We start from the raw sequence: 27,564 nt of genomic DNA on the forward strand, positions 1-27,564 counted from the left end.
AACAGTACCTTTATGCTTGCTGTATACAGCACAAGAGAAAGGAGAACTCAGCCCCTTGCTGTCATGTTAGACCAAAGAGGGCATCGCCAGGCATAAGCCCAGTATGAGAGAGCAATCCCTGGTGAAGCAGCATGGTATCACTACATGGAAAGTTCTAGAACCAAAAGCCTACAAACTATACTTGCCTGAACTTGTTATCTATACAAAATTCTTTACCATACAGAGTATCAGTATTATTCAGCTAAATTTCATTCTTTTTGTTTTTTTATTGTCTTGATGTTTAAGAAGTTGACCTAGATCTACAGATTTTTCATAAAATCTCAATGTAAGTGTTTATATATGCTAGTTTATAATGTCGACAGTACTAGTATGTTCATATGGTTTGGGCTGCTTTCTGACATGAAACGGAGATTCAGTGAGTTATTCTGTAATAGACCAAGGCCTGGTGTCCATACCTACCCAAATGTTCCGTTTAAAGCTTTTTTTTTTTTTTGATTGGTTTTATTTCCTCAGCAGATAAAGAAGCACCAACACAATACCATGTACATTTGAAAACAAACTCAGTAACAATAATAATGATGATGATGACAGTAATAAAAACAAGAGCTCTTTGTTTAGAGGTTAACTACATTCCAGGGATCACTGTAAGCCCTTTATGTCAATTAAGTCACAATAACCCTGAGGAAGATCCTGTTACTCGTCCCATTTTACAGATTTTAGGATCACTGAAACACAGACATACTGGCAGGTCAAAGATTATATACCAGAAATACTCACTAATGTTCCTGTAATCTGGTTTTTCCACAGATGGGGACACAGAGAGGGTCTTATTAGTTGGACCCAGGGCTCCTGCCACAAACCTCTTGATTCCTTTGGGAAAAGAAAAACAAGCGTAAAATCTCTAAACAGGCTGAACTTTGTGTTGTGAATCGACAGGCTCTAAGATTTTTCCCTCCAACACACGTCTATAACCCCTTATCTACAACTCTACAAGACAAAAGCACAAAAGCACAAATTCTGTTCTTAATTCATTTGACGACAAAACATGATGTGACCTCTCCTGAACCACAAGGGGCTATTTATAGTCTTTATCGCACTTAGTGAGACAATTCATAGATTTTACTGCAAACATGCGTTTGGTTATCGCGGCCCCCACCAGGAAAACGATGAGCCACAGGGGATGTGCACATATTGTTGCCAAGCCAACCCAAAAGACTCTGAATCCTTGCATATCTGGCTTCAAAGTGTTTCAGTGAGTAACCCCTCTTCTATCACCACAGCCGTGTTTGGATAAATCATCTCCCCTTATTCTTAAGAAATCTCAAAGGTCCTGAACTTGACACAGAATCTGTGAGAGCTCCTCATGGAAACACTCAACTTGAAATGCTCTCCAGCATTGGGCTTCAGGCCCGTCACTGTGGGAGGATATTAAGTCAGGATTAACAATTATAAAGCCTAAATTGAAGTATGAGAGATCAAATCTTAACCACTCTTTTAGTAATCCTTTAATAACTTTTCCTCCAGGCTAGAGTCCAGGTGCTTCTAAAAGAGCCTCCAATGTTATGTCCATTTACATGTCATGACAGAAGCCCGAGAAAGGGGTGCACTGCCCCTTGCCTTTGGTGACAGTAACCACTCAGTAACCTGGGTTATGCTGTATCATTTAACTGGAGAAGACCACTGACCAGTGGATAACCCAATCTATGAACAGGTTACCTTTCCCAAAGCTGAACAATAATGAGGACATAAGAAAAAGGTCCTTCTCTTTCCCCGCTTCAGCGTGTTTAACATTCTCTGACCTGCGACCCTGTCGGGCTGACAGTCTGTGCGTGCCCCTGGATTTAAGCATTATCTCTCAGAAGCAGAGCTCCCGTGAATTGCTTCAGTCTTCATTAGTATGCTGTGTCTAACTTCCTAACAATTCTGCTTTATATTTTCTCCTGTTGGCAATAATCTTACATTTCCAAATCTTTAGGGGCTCCACATATTTCTTCTATTCCTCTCCCTCCCTCAAAGCCTCCCCACCAGCTGGCGCCCAAGTCATGTGAATGGCAGCCAGCCAGAAGGTTAGTTATTTCAGGGAGCCACTTTTCAAGTCCCAGCAAGACTAAATCTAATGCCACACTCCTGGGTGTGCAGCACAAAGCCTTTAAGGACATCAGTGGTATGAAGCAGAAAATGCTCAAAAGGCAGTATCTCTTTACCTAAATAAGCCAGTCATGGAGATGAGGTAGCTTTAAAGGGATAAGATCAGGTATCTTAATGTTAACCATGATAACCAGTCAGCTGTCACCTTAACTACCTAATGACATGCTTCCAAAGGGAGAAAACTCGTTTTAGCTGCAAATACGCAAGGAAGCTACGGTCCTAGCTACAAAGGTAAGCTGTAACCCCCAGTAAAGCAAACACAGCGTCAAGCCTGAGCCCATGGGCATGGAATAAATCCAGAGAGACACTGAGCGGCTTCTTAGGGAAGGGCAGAGAGTAACTTGCACACAGGTACAAAACAGCGTCTGTGGCATGGCCAGCAGGCTGATGGTCACAGGGGGAAAAGGGCCGTAAAGACAGCACCTTGTAACTCAGAATCTCAAAGGAAGCATCTCCGTGAACCCGGGAGGATGACGTTCCTTACCTGTCTGGAGAGACACCTCCTCGGCTGCTTTCCTGGCCACTGCCGCAGAACACTTGTTCATCCGGTAGGCCTAGCAGATCAAACGCAAACGTCAGCTCGTTCTTCTTTTCCTCCCATACGAGTAAGAACTCCTGACCTTCAAAAACCCAGTTTTATTCAGTAAGGAAGTACAGAGGGAATTAACAGAAGCTCTGAATGAAATCTTCGCCAAGAAGACCTATCAGCTGCCCCAGCTGTGAGGACAGCAGGAAAGACAAGAGTCTTTGAGACCTGGTTTTAGCTTCTTCCCCTAAACTATAAGCTAAATGATAAAAAGGGCAATGCCTGGACATGTGGTATGTCAACGAGTAAGATGATGAAGTTACATACTCTGCGAATCAGCGAAAAGCATGGTGATGGGAAAAGACAGGAGGCCTGGGTTGGAGGACCGGTTGTCCCAAGAGCCTGTGTGGCCCGCTCCTGTTGCAGTGTCTCCGGCCGTGACTTCCTTCACTGGATGGTGGCTGAACTCAATGGTTCCCAACTTTCTACAGATCACTAACCTCTTTAGAATTTCGTAAAGGGCCATGAACCCTCTCACTGGGAAATAAAAAGTATGCACAAACCTCAATTTAAAGAAGTTCATAGGCCTCCTCAAAGGGGTTCACAGACACCGCTTCACAGGTTAGAAAGTCCTAGACTTGTGGTCTTCAGGGTCCCTTCTAAGATCCTATGTGCCATGTATCCGCAGAGTTAGTAATTACGAAGCCAGAATATCCTAAAATACGGGGTGGCAAACTATAGCCCCTGGGGCAAATCTAGCCTGAGCCTGTTTTATAAATAAAATGTTACTAGAATACAGTCAAGCTCATTCATTTGCATGTTGTCTATTGCTGCCTTTGCACTATAATGGCAGAGTTGAGGAGTTGCTGTATATGACCAACGAAGCCTAAAATATCTACTTAACTGGCCCTTTACAGAAAAAGTTGGCCAACTCCTGCCCAATAATCACACGAAACTCATCATTTTCCCTTGATAACCCAAAAGACACAAGATCTCACAAAACATCATGAGAAAAATCAGTATTGGCGCACCAGGACTTCCTGCATGAAAACAGAGGAATGTGTCTGGAAAAATCCCACGCAAAAAGGGGAATGAAGGCATCTACTACGTATTCCCATCATCCACATTTTATAAAATTTGGAAAAGGGGCATCATGTTGATCAAAAGAAACCAGATCTCCACCCCACACCCATGAGGATGGCTACTTTCATAAAACAAAACTCAAAAACCCCAAAAACAGAAGCTAACAAGTGTCGACAGAGCCGTAGAAAACTCAGAACCCTCGTGCACTGTAGGTGGGAATACAAAATGGTGCATCCACTGTGGGAAACAGCATGGTGGTTTCTCAAAAAATGAAACACACAATTACCGTATGAAGCAAGCAATTCCCCTTCTGCGTACAGAATCTCAGGAAACAAAAGCAGGGAAGCAAGGAGATCGTGGGTACGTAGTAGTAGCATTGTTCACAATAACTGAAAGGTGGGAGCAACCCAAGTGTTCCCAACAAATGAACGAACACACAATATGGAGCATGATCTGGCCTTAAAAAGGAAGGAAATTCTGACATAGGCTACGGCATGAGTGAACTTGGAAAACATTATACTGAGTGAAATAAGCCAGTTGTAAAAGGACAAACACTATGATTCTACTCACGTCACGCACCTAGAGGAGTCAAATTCATAAAGAAAGTACAGTGGTGGTTTCCGGGATGTAGGGGGGTGGCAGGAGAACGGGGAGTTCCTGAGGGTAACGGGGGTTACGGAGTTTCGCTCCACAAGATGACCAGAGTCTAGAGATGGGAGGTGTGATGCCTGCGCACCATGAACGTACTTAACGTCACCGAAGTGCGTGCTCAAAATGGCTAAGATCATCAATTTTAGGTTACGCGTGTTTCCCCACAACTAAAAAAAAAGAAAATCAAATCTACCACCCAGTACATGAAAAGGCCTCCCCAAACTGCACACACAGCCAATCATTATGCCTTTATCAGCAGCCACTATAAGTATCATTTTTATTTGATTACGTGCCCATAAAAGAAACCAGTTACAAAATGAACGGTCTGCCATGTTCAGAAGCAGAAGAGATTCAAACTGTTTTCCAAGTCTGACCACGAAAAGTAGGCATCTAGGCACTGGCTGGACTCCGCGCTTCTGGTGGTTTTCTCACTAGCAACTACCACCAAGGCAGCAAACGCGCAGAAATGTCTCAGACTTGAGGCACAATGGAGTTCTTACCAAATGTTCGAGGCCATAGTCAGCTTGGGCGACATTAGTGCTGCTGAAAGTGTTCGTTTCAATGATATCCGCTCCAGCCAGCAAGTAATCCTGCAACAGGAGACAGTGATGTCAATGCTGTGAGTTTGAGAACCCCTGTCCCCCAGCAACAAATAGGACTTTCCACTGGCACCACCACCAGACACCCTGGGACCACTTACTAAGCGGCCGGCACTACACCAGAGGCTAGAGGTACAAAAAGACATAAGGATGTCATAGAAAGGAATGCGCTCTAAACAAACTCAGACCCTGAACTGACAGTTCACATACTAAGTTGTACGAACTGAATCAAGTTCCTTAGACTCCAGTTTCCTCCCTAGACTAGAATCTAACTCTTCACAGTGGCTGTATGAAAACACAAGCATCGAGTTCTGGCCCGAACAGCACTCTCCGGCCTGAGCACAAGCTGGCTCCCACTGACAACCACACTATGAGATCCCAGTTCTGCCGGGAGCTGTCTCCACCCCAGTTTCCCGGTCCCTCTGAGCCAGAACTACACTCCTGCAGAAGCCTGAGGGTCTCAGCATCAACCTGTCCTCAACCTACCTTCCGCACTTCACTCTTTGGACAACACCTTCTCAACCTCAATCTGATGAACACTCGAGAATCTCTCAGCTCCCCTGACTTCCCAGTACTGAGTAAACACAACCCTTCCCAAACTGATCAACACTGTTTGCAGAACAGCTAGGAAATGAAAACCAAGATTTACCTATTTATAAGTTACAAACATCCTAAATATCCACCGGTTGGGAAAAACTAAATAAGCTAGAATTAATCCACTTTATAACATGCTTTGTGGCAGCTAAAAAACATTGTATCTGCATATACCGACATGGAAAAATCTCCAAAAAGTATCACTGAGTAGAAACAAAAATTGACTGATGTGTAAAGTATGACATCATGAAGTTTAAAACATACACGTACACAAGCAGTATGAATTTTCTACCGATATGTATGCATACACATACATGTATGTACACACATATATACATACATATAAATGCATAACAAAGTGATCTGGAAAGACACACACTAACTAATGTAAGTGGTTAGGTCAGGAGAAAAAATAGAAATTTGGAGTAGTGGTCAAAGCAAATTTATTCTTACCTACGGGTTTTGTTTTATAAGAGCAAATTGTATTTAATTTTTCAAAAAAGAGCAAGAAAAATTGGAAACAACATTAATGCCTAGGAATAAATAAATTCATTAGTAACATATACACAGAATATATTATGAAGTTCTTACACCATGTTTAAGAACATTTAATGCTCATGTATACAGATAAAAAAAATCCAAATTATAAAACAGTATAAAGTAATCCCAGTATAAAAAAACTAGATTAAAATATAAATTAAAATATGTGACTAGCAATTATTTATTGGTGTTGATGTGTCCTGGTTTTGATTTTCTCTTTTATGGTTTTCTATTTTCTAGCTACTTCTTCTTTTAAGCAATAAACATGTACTGCCTTTACAATTAGGGGGAAAAGTTTTCTAACTTCGCAGCTTTCTCCAATTGTGTGTGGATCTGAAAATGTCCATTGTACACAGTGTAAAAAGTGTTTCTTCTGGCTCTTCATCCTCTCTCTACACCTTTTTTCCTGGCTCAGAATCCCACTCAAGGGCCCTAGACAGAAATCATGTGATCAGGGGCAAGCTGCATAATGTCCCTGCTCCTCACTCTTCTCCTGGAGAAAGCTGTCAAGACTAAAGGACTTTGGGGCACCTGGGTGGCACAGTCGGTTAAGCGTCCGACTTCGGCTCAGGTCACGATCTCGCGGTCCGTGAGTTCAAGCCCCGCGTCGGGCTCTGGGCTGATGGCTCAGAGCCTGGAGCCTGTTTCCGATTCTGTGTCTCCCTCTCTCTCTGCCCCTCCCCCGTTCATGCTCTGTCTCTCTCTGTCTCAAAAATAAATAAACGTTAAAAAAAAATTAAAAAAAAAAAAAGACTAAAGGACTTTAAGGAGAGCATTTGTAGAGGCTAACAGAGGTGCTGAATTCTGTTTTGTGACAGTGATACTTAAGGCAGGGTAGTCCTCGTGGCCAGCTCCCACAAACTTTCCCTGGGCAGAACCTAAGTTGTGGCCACACCAGCCATTGTGGTTCTTATAACCGCAAAACACATCTCAGCAACAACCACAGGGCACTTTGGGGAGAAAAAGGTATATTACTCCCAAGTCCTGGAGGGTACAGGCATGCCCAGGGCCACACTGCAAGGGGTGAGGGGCACATGGGGTGGGGGGTGGGGGGGGGAAGCACAGGCATGGGGTTCTGCCTCTTCCGGGCTATAGGGATGGGGTGCCTGGGGTTTCGCAGTTTCACTCTTTATTGCCAAATTTAAGACATGAGTGGGAATCAGGCTGTGGAAAGGGGAAAAATGGGGTCAAATAGCTGGCTGTCTGGGTCACCCAGGACTCTCTAAAAGCAGAACTTCATGGGTGGGAACAGCCTGGTTTCTTATCTAAGTGTTTAGTCAGTAGCTGTAGTACGTTAAATATGAGATGGATGTCTTTGAAATGGGTATCTTGGCAGCCAAAAGCTTCATGTCAGGCACTTGCATTACAATCACAGAAGCTTCTGGGTCGGGCACCTACACTACAAACATAACCGAGACATTCCATTAAAATTAGCCATCAGGGGATCTGATCCGTGGTCACTAACGCCACTAGAAACAGCCAAGTGTGAAAACAACCCAGTGTTTCCTTTCTTCATCCAAAAATGTGGTAGGTTCTCTGCACTCGAAGAACTCTAGCTAGAAAATGCACCCCCAGAAATGGGACACCCACCTACACTTTATTGTATTTACAGCCATTTTTGCTTCATGTGCCTATTGTGGGTACCTTGTAGTTCTATCTAGATGCCTACCTAATACAGACGGCAAGGATTCTTTCTGTAACAAATATTTACTGAGTACTTACTACGTGTGAGATGCTCTAGGCAGTAGGGATTTGGCAATGAAAAACAGGCATCAATCCCTGTCCTGCAGAAGCTGATAATCTAATGATAATCCACACGAACAATATGACGAAGCTACATGGCATGGTAGTTCATATGATCTTATCAGTTGCATTATAAGAACTGTATTTGTAACCATAACAAGCAATTCATACCCATGAAGGCATTCCTGTAGTTGACGGGATTTAACTACACAGCCTCAAGGCCAAGCAGAAAAACTTAGGTACCATTCTTCCTGCAGAACCAACACCTTTTCAAGGACCAATTCTAAATCTTCTGGTACCTAGAATTCCCATTATGAGCAAAGGAAAGGCATTTTCTTCAAATGAATGCTATCCTTCACCTTACCTAGAAAAAAGTCTTGACCATGCAATAAAATGATCCCTTCCATACTCACTGGAACACTTAATCACTTGTTTAGACATTTTTTTTTTTTTTAAGAAGAGCTTGAAACACCTGTAACAATGCCCCTCTCCAGAAAATAAAACTCTCTCGCTTAACTGGTAAATACGCTTTGCCCTTCTAACTGAATCCAGACCAGGAAAACAGATTTGATCAAACAGATTTGATCATCTTAATACCTCTTCTAGTCACAGTTCTGTGTAATTCCTATGATAATCTATAAAACAATTTCGTTCTGTGTTTAATTATAAGTTATAAAAATGTATCATACCCAGTTACCTCCTCCTGATCTCTTTATGTTGACTAACCATTTTTATTGGACACAGAAAAATGGAATGAAAGGGGATGGGATTTCAAGTCAGGGAGGCTCCCTAATGTCAGATAAGTTCCTTAACCTCTGTCAGGCTCAACTTCCAAATCTACAAAATAAGAATAACTACCTTTGATTTCACTTCATCAGGGCTGTTGTGGTGACTTAAGTAGGATAGCATATGTGAATACCCCAATTTGTCCAGGATCTTTGTGGTTTCTCACTGGACTTTAAATGCCTCGAAGGTAGAAAAACTACCTTTCTGAACTCCTTATCCTGAATGCTCATCACAGCGCATGACCTTTATCTGGTGTCCAACAAGCCTTCTTTGTGAACAAACCACCTCTTTCCTCTGTCCCCTCCAGACACAGGGGACAGTGGTCTGCCCTCCGTACACGAAACGACTTACAGAATAATCAAATGAACACAGAAGACCCTGGGGATACTTGACCTTATGGATTTGGTAAATGACATTGGGTTGAGTTACACTTAAAATGTCATTGTTGCCTTTCAGTGGCCTGGCATGATCTTTAAATTCGTGACCTCGGAAGTCTTCTTCACTTAGCTTATGCCGCTGGATCATGGTGCCCATCCCTCCATCCAGCACCATAATCCTCTCCCGCAGAAGGGCTTCGATCTCATCCCGCAGGGATTTCTTCACACCTGCTTTAAAGAAAGTGAAAATCTGACTTTCAAAACTGAAAGCGGAAAAAGACAGGGGGAGGAGGTTTCTAAGAACTACTGAAAAGCCACAGAACTACACTTATGGGAGTCCCTGAAAATTCCCTGTTGAGCCTCCTCCTTGGTTCATCTTTTCCTGGCGGCCCTCAACATGTCCCGTATCTGCTGTCCCAAACCTGCTTGCTTTTAGCTTCAAGTCCTTTTCCCTCTGTAGGGGATTCTACCTAATCCTGCCCAAAGAAGTCTTCTGTTGGGAGCTCCAAAATTCACCCGCCTCTGCCTCAAAACCCTCTTACGGCTTGGCTCACTCCATTTTCCTTCTCTCTCCACCTAGGGAGGGAGCACTTCTCCACTCACTGCAGATCTGACCACAGAGTGTGCCTCTACTCCTCCTCCCATCTTCATAAAAAGTCTAAGCATTCTTCCACGGGGTCCCTACTGTATTCACTTTTTAATCCAGAAATACACAAACTGTTCTTGGTCTTTAAGTCAGTTTACTATTTACCATAAAACAACCTTGCCCCCCACATATACAAACTCTGAGATCTTGTTAAAGGAGTCTTCATATACGCAAGAGATCAAAGTTTTTTTTTTTAACTAAACAAAACATGATTTTCTATGAGAAACTTGACATATTCCATAATTTATGTGGAAAACTAAAAGCCCAGAAAAAAAGCTGAATTAACTTTGAAAAAGTAGAGTTTACTTGGCCCACTAAATAGTCTACCATAAAACTATATTCGCATAAGGAAAAATAAAATATAGGCTATCTTCATTACTTAGAATAGGGAATGACTTCAGGCTCAAAAGCCCAACCTATAATATTTTTAAAAATGATGAATTTGATTCCATAAAAACTAAGGATTCTTATTAAATGAAAGTCACCATAGACAAAAATAACAGATTACGGATTGGAGGAAGGTTCGGTAATGTCTAAAACTGAAAGGGACTAACATCTATAACATACAAGGAACTCTGACAAAGATGTGAATAGTCAAGTCAAGGAAGGATAAAATAATACTCAACAACTATTGAAGAAATGCTCAAGCTTATTAGCGATTAGATGTGAATTAAAACAAGCTTAGGGGTGCCTGGGTGGCTCAGTCAGTTGGGCGTCCGACTTTGGCTCAGGTCATGATCTCACAATTCGTGGGTTCGAACCCCACGTCCAGCTCTGTGCTGACAGCTCAGAGCCTGGAGCCTGCTTTGGATTCTGTGTCTCCCTCTCTCTCTGCCCATCTCCTGCTCACTCTCTGTCTCTTTCTTTCTCTCTCTCTCAAAAGTAAACAAACATTAAAAAAAAAAAAAAAGATGATACTTATTTACACTCAATAGATGAGCAATAATTATAAGACTGGATAACGTCAAAGAAAATCTGAACCCTCAAGTATGCTTGCTGGAACACAGACAGCCATTCTGGAGAGAACCTGAAGAGGTCTTCCTCCCAGATTTGCGGGTTTAAGTGTTCACTGTTCTTATCTTTTGTAATCCTCATGCTTTTCCAGTAGAGGATTATCTTTCACTGGCTTCTAATCACCTTGCCCTCCAGAACCTTCTCGTAAGGGTTAAAAGTCACTTTAAGAATTCTCCTTGGGGCGCCTGGGTGGCACAGTCGGTTAAGCGTCCGACTTCAGCCAGGTCACGATCTCCCGGTCCGTGAGTTCGAGCCCTGCGTCGGGCTCTGGGCTGATGGCTCAGAGCCTGGAGCCTGTTTCCGATTCTGTGTCTCCCTCTCTCTCTGCCCCTCCCCCGTTCATGCTCTGTCTCTGTCCCAAAAATAAATAAACGTTGAAAAAAAAAAATTTTTTTTTTAAATAAAAAAAAGAATTCTCCTTTCCCTTGCAAGGATAAACGGTCATTGAGATCTTCCCTGAAGAACAACAATAACCAAAATACACTCGTGCTTATCTGCGTTCGGTTCATTATGCACAGAACATCCTGTACATTTTACTCCTGACTAGTCAGGTTCTTAACAGGGCACATTCTCCCCAACATCTCTCACAGTGGAAACAGAAATATCGAGTTTCTGCACTTCCTCCATTTAGCTGAGGCCTTCTGCTGTTGATACATTTAGATGAAAGGGAATGCACGTATTTCCTTTTGTAATTAAATGGGAAGGGGGAAAGTAAGAAGTCATGAAGCAGAGAGGGGCGCCTGGGTGGTTCAGTCAGTTGGGCGCCCAACTTCGGCTCAGGTTATGGCTCAGGTTATGCTCTCGTGTTGAGTTCGAGCCCTGGGGGTCAGACTCTGCGGACAGCTCAGAGCCTGGAGCCTGCTTTGGATTCTGTGTCTCCTCTCTCTCTGCCCTTCTCCGACTCACACTCTGTCTCTCTCTCCTTCAAATATAAATAAACGTTAAAAAAATTTTAATAAAAAAAAAAGTCATGAAGCAGAGATATTATTTAAAGAGCTGTAACATAGGCCTCTGTACATCTTATTTGACAGCATCAGTGACAAAATGTTTCTCAGTTACATTTCCACTGGTTTCAACACCCACATCAGAACCCCAGAGTCAACAGGCTCACTAGCTCACCTGTGATAAATTTCCTTCTGCGTTAGGACTTCAGTATTCACCCCTGCCCAAGATGAACACCCTCTTTCTGTCACAGGCAGCTCCTGTTCTGTCCTTATCACTGGTTCTCTTCTTGCTACATTGCCTACCTCATAGCTCACATGTTTTCATGGGTAGATTTGACCACAAATTTTAACCAGGGACGACCTTAGAGACCCAGAGCTCATTATAAAGCTGAAATTATTTTCAGTTCTTGAGCTAGTTTTTTTCTCAAAGTTAATCTCAGAGCCCCCAGCATCACCATCAGCTGCGATTACTACTTCCCATCAAGACCTTCTATCTGCTTTTTTACACAGTGACAATTCTGTGCACACTGGAGTTTGCTCTAACCCTGATGTGGAAAAGAAACGTTCGGCTGCAGTTTCAAATAGTTCTCTGGGTTTGCTCTCTGTCTCAGCACATGGACTTCTTTTGGATGAGCACATGCTCAAAAAGTACTGAACAAGAACGTTAACTCCTGCAAAACTTCCAAAGCGCCCTGCTGGAATATGGTGCACCAAGCTGCAAAAGTTTCCTTACTTTGACATTTTAAGAGCGTGTTTCAGGGACAGGACGCGGGGACAGGGAGGTGCTTCGCGGCTGCTGATGGTCTGTCTGAGGAGCGAGGGGTACAGGTGTGGAAGGAACCAAGCAGAACAACGTGGGACCTCAGGGCTGCTCCGCAGGTTCAAAGGTGCCGCCCGCCCGCCCGCCCGCGGGGAAACCTGGTCGCGCGTCTCCAATTGGGGAGGAGAATCACCCTAGGGATTAGGAGCCCACAGCAGGAGTCAATAAACAACTGAACCGCTGAGACCGGGTGGCAACGTTACCGGAAGGCGTCAGCTCTGGCAGCGCGGGTGACATGCCGCCGAGTCTCCTCCTCCTCCTCAGGCCAGCGGCAAAGCCGGGAAGTCGCGCTCTGCACAGGAGACGGCCAAGAGCAACGCCAGCCAGCGCCCGGGAGCCTGCCTGAGGCCCCAGTCGCTGGGAGCGCCAAGGGCCCTGGAGCCCGCCGCGCCCCGGGCCTTGCGCGCACCGCACGCCGCGCGGGAGGTGCCCCCGCAGGACCTGGTCGCGGCGCGGGGATGATACGCGCGCCCTCGGCCGCTACAACGCTCGAGCACGTGCTTTCTTCGCGGTCACCCGGCTTGTCCTCCGCGCGGGGCTGGCGGCCAGACACGGGCGGCCCGAGGCCGGGACCGAAACCGAAGAGGAGGACAACGTGGCGTCCGAGACGCGGGACCGAAGCTCTCAGCCGCCTCGGGCTGTGGGACACATTACAACGCAGTTAGTTTCTCAGCTCAATCTAGCCTCTGCGTGGGAGGTCCCGCCCCTTCCAGCCCGTGATTGGTCTGTACGAGCACGTCACGGCTGTATTGGCTGATCTGTTTGAACCAATCACCTGAGGGTTCTCCCCAGGGTTCTCTGGGAGATGTAGTTCAGGATCCCAGGCGGTCAGTGTTTGGTTAGAGCCCAGAGGAGGCTTTGCTCGTCTCCAAGCCCCATATCCAGAAGCGCGGCCAGAGTGACCTCTCCAAGTTTAGGTCGTAGTGCGAAGTTGACGATGGTTTTCAACGTGTTTTGGTGTCAAGAGACAGGACCGTGGAGTCAGAAGACGAAGTACCAGTCACGTTTTGCTACTGACTGGCGCTGGGCAAAATAATTAATCTGAGGCAACACCACTCTACACTCTCTAAGCATGAAATGATAGGTTTTGCTATTTTATAAGGTTGTAGTAGGGAGAAAATGAGATAGTGTGAACGCGCTGTGAAATCTGTAAAGTACGTATAGGCATGTTAATTGTCACTTATTGACAGTGAAATTTTATTGAGCACTTATTATGTATCATGCATTGGGCATGCAAAGAAATGCTTCCATCTTGGAGAAGGAACTCACAACCTACTTAAAACTAAATTGAGCAGGAAAAAAAGAGAACCATGTATGGATACAAAAGAGCTGCAGTATTCTAAAGCTGTTGGGGGGAAGCTTCAAGGAACTGAGTCTTGAAGAGTAAGAAGTGTGTGCCAGGTAAGGCCATTCCTGTTGGGACAAACTCCCTGGGTGGAACACAGTACTTGAGAGAATTTGAAAATAAAGGACGGCTCTGTAAGGAAGAGCCTGGTAGATGGGAGCAAAGCAAATGAATCTAGAAAAATAAAAGTGAGACCAAATTGTGAAGTTCACAAAGCTTTTTTTTAAAGTACAAGTTTGCCTGCCCTTCTCATTTTACTGTGTGTAATTATACCTCAATTTTTTTAATGTAAAAATTATAACAATGTGTATAGCATCTTTACCAACAATGGTCATACTTGGAGATGGGAAAATCGGAGGGGGTGGGGAGTGAATGGAACAAAGGAGAGTGTGGGCGGGATAGGATGGCCCTGAACAGCTGAAGATCTTGTTAAGATTGTAAGGGCTAGTTTTAAATTATTCCCCTTGTCAGTTTGTTGATGAGTCCCTTGAAAAATAATCTTTTAGGTACCTAGTTACTTAGTATCCTCTGTCTTAGAAATTGCAGGAATTGTGTATCAAGTGTGTATTTTTAACAAGTCATCAGATACTTGCTTTGTCAGCTAAAACTGACCAGATCCAGTGTTCTCTTAGTCTTTTTTTTTTTTAATTCTTTTTTTTTTTCAACGTTTATTTATTTTTGGGACAGAGAGAGGCAGAACATGAATGGGGGAGGGGCAGAGAGAGAGGGAGACACAGAATCGGAAACAGGCTCCAGGCTCTGAGCCATCAGCCCAGAGCCTGACGCGGGGCTTGAACTCCCGGACCATGAGATCGTGACCTGGCTGAAGTCGGACGCTTAACCGACTGCGCCACCCAGGCGCCCCCCGTGTTCTCTTAGTCTTAAAGGGGTAACAAATTAGACTAAAGGGGCAGTGAATTACTAGTACAGAAACTCACACAACTTTAAGAAAAGTTCCAAGGATACCGTCAGGGGTTGACCTGTGTCCCCCAACACAAATGTTGAAGTCCTCTAAACGCTAACACTTCAGAATATGAACTTACTTGGAAATAGGCTTGGTGCACATATGGCAAGTTAAGATGAGGTCCAAGTGGAAGGGACACTTAGCCCAATGTGACTGGTGTCCTTATTAGAAGAGGAGAGAAACACACAAGAGAAAAAACAGCCATGTGACAGCAAAAGCTGAGGTTGGCATAGCCTGCTGACACCTTGGTTTTAGACTTGTAGTTTCCAGGACGGGCACACAATAGTTTAGTTGTTTTAACCGCCACCCCCCAATTATGTGGTACTTTGTTAGAGCAAGCCTAAGAAACTGATACAAATACATCTTTAGATGAGGTGAGACCACCAAGGCAAAGCCTCAATTTCTCTGTCTCCGTAGAAAAGAACCTATTGTCTTATTCTGATGACAGTCTGCTAGCCCACCCCCCATCTTCACCGCGACTCTCATTAAGCTCATCCATCATACCCATTATGTAGAGGTAAGGCTCCAAACTTCCCCTTGGTAGTTTTGGGCTTCTTTCCCAGTGGGTTTGTCTTACAGAGAAAGAAGTTCTGATTGGTGAAGCTGTATATCCAAATCTAACCGTACACCAGGGGTAAACTGTATTCCAGCTTTATACGTTATTCTATGGGCTTGATAGTGTATGTCAACCCCATTAGATTGCATTGGTGTCCTGCCAGTCGAGAGTCCTGAGACTGTAAACTGAGAGCCAGTTCTGGAGCAAGGTATTGCTTGCCCTGGGGTGTGGTCAAGGTGATCATCGGCTTTCCCCAGAAGATCCCTGACTTTGTCCTCCCTCCCTCAAATCCTTTCATAATCTCAAGATTTTGACCCATCCTCAGAGGCACAGAGGTCAACAAGCACTTTGATTACTGACACGGATTGCACTAATTGAGCTGCATTTACTGAGTCTGTGATATACAGTCTTGTCACCAAGTACAGGGAAGTAAAAAAGAATATAAACGAAACCTGAAGTTTTTTTAAGTTTTTTTAAGTTTTTTTAACATTTATTTATTATTGAGAGACAGTGAGAGACAGAGCATGAGCAGGGGAGGGGCAGAGAGAGGGGGAGACACAGACTCTGAAGCAGGCTCCAGGCTCCGAGGCATCCGCACAGAGCCTGACGCAGGGCTCAAACTCACAAACTGCGAGATCATGACCTGAGCCGAAGTTGGATGCTCAACCAACTGAGCCGCCCAGGCGCCCCAAGAATTTGTTCTTAATTAACTTTTCAGTTTAAAAATTATTTCTGGCGTGCTCTGAGAGCACCCACTTCTCTCTGACTGGCTAGGACAACTGATCAAGAATAGGTACTACTCGGGGCGCCTGGGTGGCGCAGTCGGTTAAGCGTCCGACTTCAGCCAGGTCACGATCTCGCGGCCCGTGAGTTTGAGCCCCGCGTCAGGCTCTGGGCTGATGGCTCAGAGCCTGGAGCCTGTTTCCGATTCTGTGTCTCCCTCTCTCTCTGCCCCTCCCCCGTTCATGCTCTGTCTCTCTCTGTCCCAAAAATAAATAAATGTTGAAAAAAAAAAAAAAAAAAAGAATAGGTACTACTCCCTCTTTCTTTCATCATAAATTGGAAACTGTGAATAAAGTAAGAAAAAAAAAATAAGATAGATAAATAAATAAATAAATAAATAAATAAATAAATAAAAATTACTTCTGATTCCCCTTCATGTCTAGAATAGAAATTTCTAGAATTCAGGGGCACCTGGGTGGCTCAGTCGGTTAAGCATCTGACTTCAGCTCAGGTCTTGTTCTCACAGTCCATGAGTTCAGGCCCCGCGTCAGGCCCTGTGCTGACAGCTCGGAGCCTGGAGCCCGCTTCGGATTCTGTGTCTCCCTCTCTCTGTGTCCCTCACCCCCTCATGCTCTGTCTCTCTCACTCTCGAAAATGAATAAATGTTAAAAAAAAAAAAAAGAAATTTCTAGAATTCAAAGATAAGACTTTACAAAGTGTTTATCAGGTCACTTTCCCTTCTATCTCATTGATAAAAGTAAAAGTTTAGCAGTTAGCTAAAAGTTTAGCTCTCAGCTCATCATCTTAAGTAGATTAAATACCACATTCCTGTTTATTAAACAAAAATATTGGTACTCATAGGCAAAATCAAACCAAATCAAAACAAACCGACAGCTCCCCAAAAACCCAAAACCAAAAATCCAACTCAAAGCAGATTTAGAGCAACCCCCTCCACGCTTTGGGTTTTCTTAAAAAGTTTTAAATATCCTTGCAATTAAATTTATAAATGTTCTCCTCTCTGTCTTCTGAATGATGATATTTTCAGTGTTTGGAATTAAGTTTTGTCTAACGCATAACTTACAGTGTCGGATGCTGGTGTTGGGCTGCTGGGGGCCCCACTCTACTGCTCTCTAGTTGTGTGAGCCCTTGGGTGCTTCCTTTTTCCTTAATTTCTGCCTCTTTAAAAGAGGAACAAATATATGCATCCTATTTTATAAGCATGAAAATTAAAATAAGAGTTTGCTCATAAGAACTGAAGAGTTCAACACACGAGAGCTAGTCTTACCGATGTTACTAGATCAAGCCCATGGTTTGCATTTTAGTTAAGTGATGTCTGCATACAGGTGCTGGCATAATTAGGCAGGTCAAGGGTGAACTGCCTTGGATAATTAAGGCTGTTTTTGCAGTCAGTGGAGCAGGCGGCAGAGACTGAGCCAACTGATTTCCCCAGGTGTCAAGGCCTAGAGAGAGATGCTAATTCTCTCAGTGCAGGAGAAAAGCGAGGCCTCCTCAGGGCTATTGATGACAGTAAAATAACTTCAGGGATGCCTGGGTGGCTTAGTCGGTTGCGTGTCTGACTTCAGCTCAGGTCATGATCTCACGGTTCCTGGGGTTCAAGCCCCAAGTCAGGCTCTGTGCTGACAACTCAGAGCCTGGAGCCTGCTTCAGATTCTGTGCCTCCCTCTCTCTCTGCCCTTCCCCTGCTTGTGCTCTCTCTCTCTCTCTCTCTCTCTCTCTCTCTCAAAAATAAATAAACTTGACGTTTATTTATTTTTGAGAGAGATAGAGAGTGGGCGAGGGGCAGAGAGCGAGAGGGAGACAGAATTCCAAGCAGGCTCTGAGCTGTCGGCACAAGCCTGACTCGGGCTCAAACTCACGAACGGTGAGATCATGACCTGAGCCAAAACCCAGAGTCAGATGCTTAACGGTCTGAGCTACCCAGGCACCCCAGAACAAGTTGTTTTTTCATAACTACAAAAGGAAACTGGTTAAGATTCAGTGCTTAAAAATTTCAACAATCTAGAGGCCCCTGTGTGGCTCAGTCGGTTGAGCATCTGACTTCAGCTCAGGTCATGATCTCCTGGTTCATGGATTTGAGCCCTGCATGGGGCTCTGTGCTGACAGCTCAGAACCTGCAGCCTGCTTCAGATTCTGTGTCTCCCTCCCTCTCTGCCCCTCCCCTGCTTGCACTCTGTCTCCGTCTCTCCCTCAAAAATAAACATAAAAAAATTTTTTTTTTAGATTTCAGCAATCTAAGCCATTATTTTGGTTTTGGTTTCCTTTAATGGGCAAATTTTCAAATAGGGATGGGGTGGGGGGGGGCATCTGGGTGGTTCAGTTGGTTGAGCATCCAACTTTGGCTCAGGTCATGATCTTACGGTTCGTGAGTTCAAGCCCTTCATCAGGCTCTGTGCTGACAGCTCAGAGCTTGGAGCCTCCTTTGGATTCTGTGACTCCCTCTCTCTCTCTGCCCCTCCCTGGTTTGCATTCTGTCTGTCTGTCTCTCTCTGTCTCAAAAATAAACATTAAAAAAAATTAAAAATAAAATAAGGATGATTTGAAACATTGTTTTCTGGCTTTGCCTGGGCGGCAGGGAGGCAAGGTCCAAGTAAGATAATCAGGGTGAAATCTAGAATTTCTACGGTATTTGGGACATAATTCAGAGATATTAAAAAAAAAAATAAGAACTCTCGGTGTATGGCATTTAAAAATCTGTTTAAATCCTGTGAATTGTTGTCATTATTATTTGTTCTTTTGGTTAGCAAATATTTATTGACACTGGCCAGACACTGGAGCTAAAATAATGAGACAGACCCAGGTGCTGCTGCCTAGAATGTAGGAAAAATGATAATCAATTATATCATTATAAAGCAAGATTAGTGCCATGGTGCTCTTATTATCCTTGTTTTAGGATGAAAAAAAAACAAGGGAAAGAGGAGTTGGCTGATGAGACTGCAGTCCTGTTTACATGTAGTTGATCACGACCAGTTACAGATTTCTTTGTTCCTTCTGCACCTGCACTCTTTACTGATTAACCTAAATGAAAAGGAAAAGGAAGAAGAGGCAAGAGTTAAACCCAAGGTCACATTTTCAGTACTTGGCAGCTGGTCCTCAAACCTGGAAAACTGGTTTCAGCACTCACGCACTTTGTCACTAAGCTAAGACTTTCCTTTGAGCGGTTCATGCAAGAGCCCTCTCCCCCAGAAAAGTGGACATCCCGAATCGCTTGTAATGTCAGCTGTTACACAGAATCCCTGGCCCTCCTTTACAATATAGCATGAGCTTACAAAACATTGCTGCTCTCTTAGTAGTTAAATAAATGCCATTCATATTCCTGAAACCGTGGGATTTTACTCTGCTACGTTTTCAATGGGAGATATTCGGGGCGAGACAAAAATTTCATGTTCAAAGGATGTTCGACATACGGCCTCCCCAAGGTGTTAGTACAAGACCTTCCTGAGGTCTGGTAGGTCAGGCACCTTGCCTACTACTCTGCCTGTCCTTTTGCCTTGTGTATTTAGTCTTTTATTCCGTTTAAGAAAGTCTTATTCATGTACAGACTTTTTCTGGCTTGGTCTCAACTACATCTACAGCAACGTCTAATTACTGGCACACAGTGGCAAGTGAATAAATGTTTGCAAGAAGAAATTACTGGGGAGCGCCTGGCTGGCTCAGCCGGTAGAGCATGCGATTCTTGATCTCAGGGTTGTAGGTTTGAGCCTCACATTGGGTGTAGAGATTACATAAAAATAAAACCTTAAGGGCCATCTGGGTGGGTCAGTCGGTTAAGGGTCCGACTTCGGCTCAGGTCATGATCTCACGGTTCGTGAGTTTGAGCCCCATGTCGGGCTCTGTGCTGCCAGCCCAGAACCTGGAACCTGCTTCCGATTCTGTGTCTCCCTTTCTCTCTGCCCCTCCCCCACTGGTGCACGCGTGTGTGCACACACACACTCTCTCTCTCAGAAATAACTAAATATTAAAAATAAAAATAGATAAAACATAAAATCTTTTTTAAAAAGAATAAATTACTGGAGACATATGGCCGTCACCATTTTTCAGATCTTATCACGTAAACACTGCTAGCTCAAATTTCACAGCAGACTATAAAAGAGAGAGGAGTTTGTTTATTTTGTTTTTACAAGGATATACTTAAAAGTTGTAATCATTCTCTAAAATTGGAGATAGGATTCTTTCATTTTCCAATGGTAAGATAAATCTCACAAGGTTAATATTAAATAAAGCAAAATAATCCCCAGATCAAGCTGACTGTAATTCAATGAAAGGTACTAATCCTGGTAAAGAAACACTGTGTTCCTCAGAAAATGTGGGCACTGGGTGAAGCTGAATATTGCTTAGGAATGGAGGCACAGAGAAGGGACGCAGGAATGTCCGACTGGCTAATGGGATCTTTAACCGTTTCTGGTGTAGTGGGTTTCTATACTAGTAGGAGATCCATGCCTCAGGCTATCAGGATTTGAGACCACTAGCCTTCAGAGTCATCTGGCTGTTGCCTGGGTGGCCAGCTAGTTCTTCTCCGGGGACAGACAACCATACTGGGACATGTAAGCTCTTTCTACTTAAAGTGGGACATAAATATACCGGTATACCATTAAGAATACCCATGTGTAAGTATCAAGCACTTCTAATAATATCTGACAAACCTTTTATACTTGGATGGCCGGTTGGTATTAAGGACCTTGATATAAAGTCCTTATTAAAGCCATTAATTTGGATAGCTCTCAAAAATGAAATATTGCCTGAAGACATTAAAGTTACATAATGTATGTTTTTCTTCAAGTAAATGTTTAATCACCAATTACTTATTCCATTGGTCAAACGCTATTAATTTACAGTGCAGGGTTAATTCTGTAGTATGTTAAATCTTGGCATGTTTTTATTAGGGACTAATTTAATTTCAAGTAAATTGAAACCCATGGCATTATTCAGATTATCAAAATGTATAATTGATATTGACATCAGAAGGGTACCTGGGTGGCTCAGTCGGTTGAGCGTCCAACTCTTGATTTCATCTCAGATTATGATCCCAGGGCCCTGGGTTCGAGTCCTGCCTCAGGGGCTCAGTATGGAGCCTGCTTGAGGTTTTTTTTTTTTCTCTTCTCTCTCTCAAATAAAATTTAAAAATATTGACATCAGAGCTTTAGAAAGTCAATAAAACAAGTACTAATTAACTACCTGAACTAGATAAGTAATGTGTCAGGTGCTTTGCGGGGGATGCGGAGATGTTCAAAACAGGATTTCTACCCCAAAGATCAAAGAGAGATAATAAATGAGGAAGACAAAGCAGAAATTGAATAAGGGAAGTACAAATGAAAAGCTACCGACTAGAGAAAAGGAGGAAGTTCATTCAAAATATAAAGAACTGAGAAGGATTGAAGGAAGGAGATGGGTTTGGACTACAATGTAAAAAATTGGTGCTTATGGGCTGAAAGTTTATGGGGCACCTGGGTGGCTCAGTCAGTTGAGCGTCCGACTTCAGCTCAGGTCATGATCTCACGGTCCGTGAGTTCGAGCCCCACGTTGGGCTCTGTGCTAACAGCTCACAGCCTGGAGCCTGCTTCGAATTCTGTGTCTCCCTCTCTTTCTGCCCCTAACCCACTTGCATTCTGTCTCTGTCTCTCTCAAAAATAAATAAAACATTTTAAAAAAATGCATGTTTACGCCATGCCTACACCTCACATGAATTCGTATGTTGAAATTCTAATGCCCAATGTGATGGTGGTGGGATGTGGGGCCTTTGGAAGGTGCTTAGGTTATGACAGTAGAGCCTTCGTGGATGGGATAGGGCTCTTCTAAAAGAGGCCCAAGACAGCTTCTTTGGAAAGGGTATTCCTTGGTCGCAAGTAATTGTTTGAAGGACACATAGATCGTAGATGTTATAAACTCTGCCATATGTAACTTGTCTTTCTACTGCTCATATGCTTGAACAACTGACTGATTGCCTGTGAAATTCTTGAATCACAGCTTTTTCCCCTCAAAATTGTTTGCTGTGTTGTCTTTCTTTCTAACAGCTCTACTGAGATATAATTCACATACCATGCAATTCACTCATCTAAGGTGTACAATTCAATGGGTTTTGGTGTATTACATTATTAAATTTTTTTTAATTTTTTAATGTTTATTTATTTTTGAAAGAAAGAGGGAGAGAGAGAGACAGACAGAGCATGGGGCGGGGGAGGGGCAGAGAGAGAGGGAGACACAGAATCCGAAGCAGGCTCCAGGCTCCGAGCTTCGAGCTGTCAGCACAGAGCCCGATGTGGGGCTCAAACCCATGAACCATGAGATCATGACCTGAGCTGAAGTCAAACGTTTAACTCACTGAGCCACCCAGGTGTCCCACATTATTAATTTTTTTAATTGTGGTATAATATATAACATAAATTTGCCATTTTAACCTTTTTTAAGTATACAATTTAGTGGCATTCATTGCAATCACAGTATTGTGCAACCATCCCCGTGATCCATTTCCAAAACTTTTTCACCACCCCAAATGGCAACTTTGTAACAATTAAGCCCCAGTCCCTGGTAACCTATAATCTACTTTCTGTCTCTATGAATTTGACTACTTTAGGTACCTCACAGAATTGGAATTATATAACATTTGTCCTTTTGTACATGAGTCATCTCAGCATGATGTTTTCATGGTTCACTCATGTGTAGCATACATCAGAGCTTCATTCCTTTTTAAGGCTGAATAGTATTCCATCTTATGAATATGCCACATACTGTTTACCTATCCATTCATTCATGGACCCTTGGATTGTTTCCACCTTTTAGCCGTTGTGAATAATGCTACAATGAACATTAGCATACGAGGATTTGCTCCAGCCCCTGCTTTCAATCCTTTGTGTATAAACTTAGGACCTGGAATTGCCGGATCATTTGGTAACTCTACGTATTGCTTCTTGAGGAACTGCTCAGCTATTTTCTGTAGTGACTGTAGTGTTTTACATTCCGACCAGCAACGTGCAAGGGTTCCAATTTCTCTGCATCTTTGCCAACACTTGTCACTTTTTCATTTTACTGATAAAAGGTATCTCAATAGGAATGACATGATATCTCTTTGCAGTTTCGATTTGCATTTCCCTAATGATTAGTGATGTCCAGCAATTTTCCTGTGTTTATTGGCCATTGTATATCTTGTTTGGAGGAATATCTGCTTAAATCCTTTGTCTATTTTTGAATGGGGTCATTTATTTTTTGTTGTATTGGAGTTACTTATGTATTCTAGATATCAACCCCTTTCCAGATACACGATTTGTGAAGATTTTCTTACATTCTGTGGGGTGTCTTTTCACTCTCTCGATGGTGTCCCTTGAGGCACAAAAGCCCTTAGTTTCGTTGAAGTCCAATCCATCTATTTTTTCATTTTGTGAACTGTGCTCTTGGTGTCATACCCACTACATCATTGCTAAATCTAATGTCATAAACATTTCCCACTACGTTCCCTATGTTTTCTCCCAAGATTTTTGTAGTTGTAGTTAAGATTAGGTCTCTCATTCATTTTGAGTTAATGTTTGCATATGGTGTAACATAAGGGTCCAAATTTATTTTTTGCATGTGGAATCCAAATTTTCCCACCACCATTTGTTGAAAAGACTGTTCTTTCCCTATTGAATGGTCTTGGCACCCTTGTCAAAAATCAATTGACCATACATGTCAGGGTTTATTCTTGGGTTCTGTAGTTTATTCCATTGGCCTATATGTCTCTCCTTATGCCAGCACCACACTGTTTAGCTTTGCAGTAAGTTTTGAAATGAAGAAGTGTGAATCTTTCAACTTTGTTCTTTTTTTCTTCAGATAGTTTGGCTATTTGAGATTCCTTGAGATCTCATATGAATTTTAGGGTGAGTTTTTCTGTTTCTGTAAAAATGCCATTGGGATTTTTTTTTTTTAATTTTTTTTTTTCAACGGCCATTGGGATTTTAATACAGATTGCATTGAATCTGTACATTGCTTTGGGGAGTATTGACATTTAACAATATTCCAGTTCACGGATGTGGGATATCTTTCCATTTATTTAGGTCTTCTTCAACTCACGGAAACGTCTGGTAGTTTTCAGTGTGCAAGTCTTTAACCTCCTTGATTCAGTCTATTCCTAAGTATTTTGTTCTGCTTAATGCTATCGTAAATGAAGTCATTTTCACTAGTTCCTTGTTAGATTGTTCACCGCAAATGTATAGAAATACAACTGATTCGGGAGTGTTGATTTTATATTTGAATCCTCACTGTATTCATTTATTGGATCTAAATTTTTTGTGTGTGAATTCTTTAGGGTTTTCTATATATAAGATCGTACCATCTATGAATGGAGACCCTTTTACTTTCTTTCCAGTTTAGATGTCTTTTACTTGTTATTCTTGCCTAATTGCTCTGGCTAGAATTTCCAGTACTCTGTTGAATAGAAGTGGTGAAAGCAGGCATCTTTGCCTTGTTCCTGATCTTGGAGAAAAAGCTTTCAGCCTTTCACCATTGAATGTGATGTTAGCTGTGAGGTTTTTTTTTGTATTTCTGTATTTCGTGTGGTCTTTATCATCTTGAGGGAGTACCTACTATTTACTGAGCATTTTTATCATGGAAGGGTGTTGAATGTTACCATATTTTTTCTTTTTCTTTTAATTTTTTTTAAGTTTCTCTATTTTGAGAGAGAGAGCATGTAAGCGGAATAGGAACAGAGAGAGAGGGGACAGAGAATCCTAAGCAGGCTCTGCATTATCAGCACAGAGCCTGATGTGGGGCTCAAACTCAGGAACCGTGATATCATGACCTGAGCTGAAATCAGGAGCCGGACGCTCAACTGACTGAGCCATCCAGGCACCACCCCTATGGTATTCTCTTTCTGTATCAATTCAGATGATCATGTTTTGTTTTATTTTGTTTTCCCGTCATTGTGCTTCATTATGTCATGTTAGATAAAGAATTTCTTTTAAAAAAAATTTTTTTTAATGTTTATTTTTGAGAGAGAGAGAGCACAAACAAGGGAAGGGCAGAGAAAGAGGGGGACAGAGGATCCAAAGCAGGCTCCATGCGGACAGCAGAGAACCTGATGTGGGGCTCAAACCCATGAACCGTGAGATCATGACCTGAGCCCAAGTCGGGCGCTTAACCGACAGAGCCACCCAGGTGCCCCGGGAATAAAGAATTTCTAATTCAGTTGATCTCATTGGGTACTGGGCTTTTAATGAAAGATTTGGTTTGTCCCTTGTCTGCAGACTATAATAACCTGTTTCATTTCTAACCTCATCATAATATTGAATGAGTACATATGTTAGGACATAAATATAAATCTTAAATGTAAATTCAGTGTTTTACGTTTAAATCCGGAGTCTTCAGGGCTTTCATACATCTGAAGCAAACAAATAGTCGCTTCTTATATGTTTATTGCTTAAATAAATACTCCAGCAGGCTGGGGATTCATTTGGTTTTGCAAATTTTATGCATATTTCCATTTAATATCTTATTTTCTCCTGAACCATTCGGGATGGAACATTTCATGTATAGAACAGAATTGGGTTGATTCAGACACCCAGCCCCTAAGTGGAAAAGTGTCGATTTTTGATATATTGAAGAATGGCTCCTACAGTCTACACCGTGGAAGGAAATGGAATGTGGCCTATGTGTGGTATTAGAATAAGACTTAGAATTGCCTACCTTCAAAATTCATCTTAGGGTAACAGGTAAGAACAGTTCTGGAAGTCCCAACTCTGCTAGCTGGGTGATCATAGTCACTTAGCCAAGGTGGTCTCAGGTTTCTATAGAATGAGGATCATAGTGAATTCAAGGGGAATGCTGTGAGGAGCTGTGATCGTGGCTATCACATTTCTTCTCTGAGCCTCATTTCTATGAAAGGAAGGAATCTGGATGAGATTATCGCTGGGCCCATAATTTCCTGAAATCCTGTTTATATGTTTAAGCCGGTATTTCCCAAAATATGTTTCTCAGGAGGGAATGTGATAGGATATTCCTGACTTTTTTAATTTTTAAAAATTTTTATTTATTCTTGAGAGAGAGAGAGAGAGCATGAGTGGAGGAGGGACAGAGAGAGAGAGAGACACACACACACAGAATCTGAAGCAGGCTCCAGGCTCTGAGCCGTCAGCACAGAGCCCAACGTGGGGCTCGAACCCATGAACTGTGAGATCGTGACCTGAGCTGAAGTTGTACACTTAACTGAGCCACCCAGGCGCCCCAGGAGATCCTATATTTTAATAGTTATGGCAGACAAGGTAGAGTTGACAACAGGGCCGGCACAGCTAAGGGGATATGCCTGCGGCCTGCAGTCAGGTTTGCTCGGCCTCACAAACCCCAGCTGCCTCTCAAGACGCTACCCCACAGCTTTCCGTGATTATCAAAAGTAAGTGAGGCGATGAACAGTTAGTTTTATAACCGTTTGGGGGCCGTGGGATATAGGAAGAAGAGGCAATACAAGTTTAATTCCATAGCAACAACTTGGTACACACAGAACTGCCCACTGGGAGATTCGGGCATGTAGACTCATTCAGCATGTGAGCTTCTGGAGGAATCCTAACAGACCCCTCAGCTGGAAGGGGGAGAGAGCTAAGTCTGGTACTGCTGTGTGGACCCCAGACCCTGGAGGCCCACTGCAGCAGAAGGAGGGAACAGGCATTAGCCTTAACACCCTGTGGCTGATTTCTTGGGCTCAGAAGCACTGCAGTGGCAAGAGGGCATCAGGAGTGGCCAGCCAAGTTGTACATGGTTTGACATCCCCATATAACCGGCATCCCAAACGCTGTGGTGATCAGGGACCAGAAACATAAAATGGCAAGGCGGGGGGCAAGGCTGAGCAGGAGCCTTTCCCCCCTGATGCCATCTGTGAATCTTCTTGTAAGAAAGTGATGTCATAATGGAAGGTCCAGGTGGAAGGTAAGACATTTAACATGCTTCTCCTTCAAGAGCCATATCACGTGGTCTCTGTTGATCAAACAATGTTCTCAAAAGAGGACAGAAATTATTTTAAAGAGAAGAAATGGATGAGTGGGGACAGGAAGAAGACAAAGAACCTTACCCCCAGAGATAGAAGTATTCTGTGTCGGCAAAATTGCTGACATTCACTCTGATGGCAAAGAGTCAGAGGGGTGCTGAATGGCGAAACTGTATATAAAACAGAGGACTAAAGGGGCGCCTGGGTGGCGCAGTCGGTTGGGCGTCCGACTTCAGCCAGGTCACGATCTCGCGGTCTGTGAGTTCGAGCCCCGCGTCGGGCTCTGGGCTGATGGCTCGGAGCCTGGAGCCTGTTTCCGGTTCTGTGTCTCCTTCTCTCTCTGCCCCTCCCCCATTCATGCTCTGTCTCTCTCTGTCCCAAAAATAAATAAAAAACGTTGAAAAAAAATTAAAAAAAAAGAGGACTAAAGCATATGAAAACAAAGAATGTCTGAAAATTGTGCTTCAAATTAAATTATATGCAGTGGTTGCAAATGAATGAATGAATGGATTGAATGAATGAATAGATGTGTTGAGTTTGGTACA

The 27,564-nt window shown here is 43.1% G+C and overlaps 1 protein-coding gene across 2 annotated transcripts in view; it reads right to left on the reverse strand.

Moving 5' to 3' along the window:
- The window catches only part of MTR (5-methyltetrahydrofolate-homocysteine methyltransferase), a 106,586-nt gene extending 93,418 nt beyond the window's left edge, over positions 1-13,168 (reverse strand). The window contains exons 1-5 of one of the 2 annotated variants that reach the window (XM_043596217.1): positions 12,675-13,168; positions 9,064-9,275; positions 4,909-4,998; positions 2,633-2,702; positions 778-870 (exon numbers count right to left, since the gene is read on the reverse strand). In XM_043596217.1, coding sequence (XP_043452152.1) covers positions 778-870; positions 2,633-2,702; positions 4,909-4,998; positions 9,064-9,275; positions 12,675-12,708 — 499 coding nt within the window. In that variant the 5' untranslated portion in view covers positions 12,709-13,168. Of the gene's footprint in view, positions 1-777; positions 871-2,632; positions 2,703-4,908; positions 4,999-9,063; positions 9,279-12,674 lie in introns of both variants that reach the window. The other variant, XM_043596216.1, reaches the window with a different exon arrangement.
- Between the last annotated feature and the right edge of the window lie 14,396 nt (positions 13,169-27,564).

Source organism: Prionailurus bengalensis, chromosome D2 (genome assembly GCF_016509475.1).
Source record: "Prionailurus bengalensis isolate Pbe53 chromosome D2, Fcat_Pben_1.1_paternal_pri, whole genome shotgun sequence".
Lineage (NCBI taxonomy): Eukaryota > Metazoa > Chordata > Mammalia > Carnivora > Felidae > Prionailurus > Prionailurus bengalensis.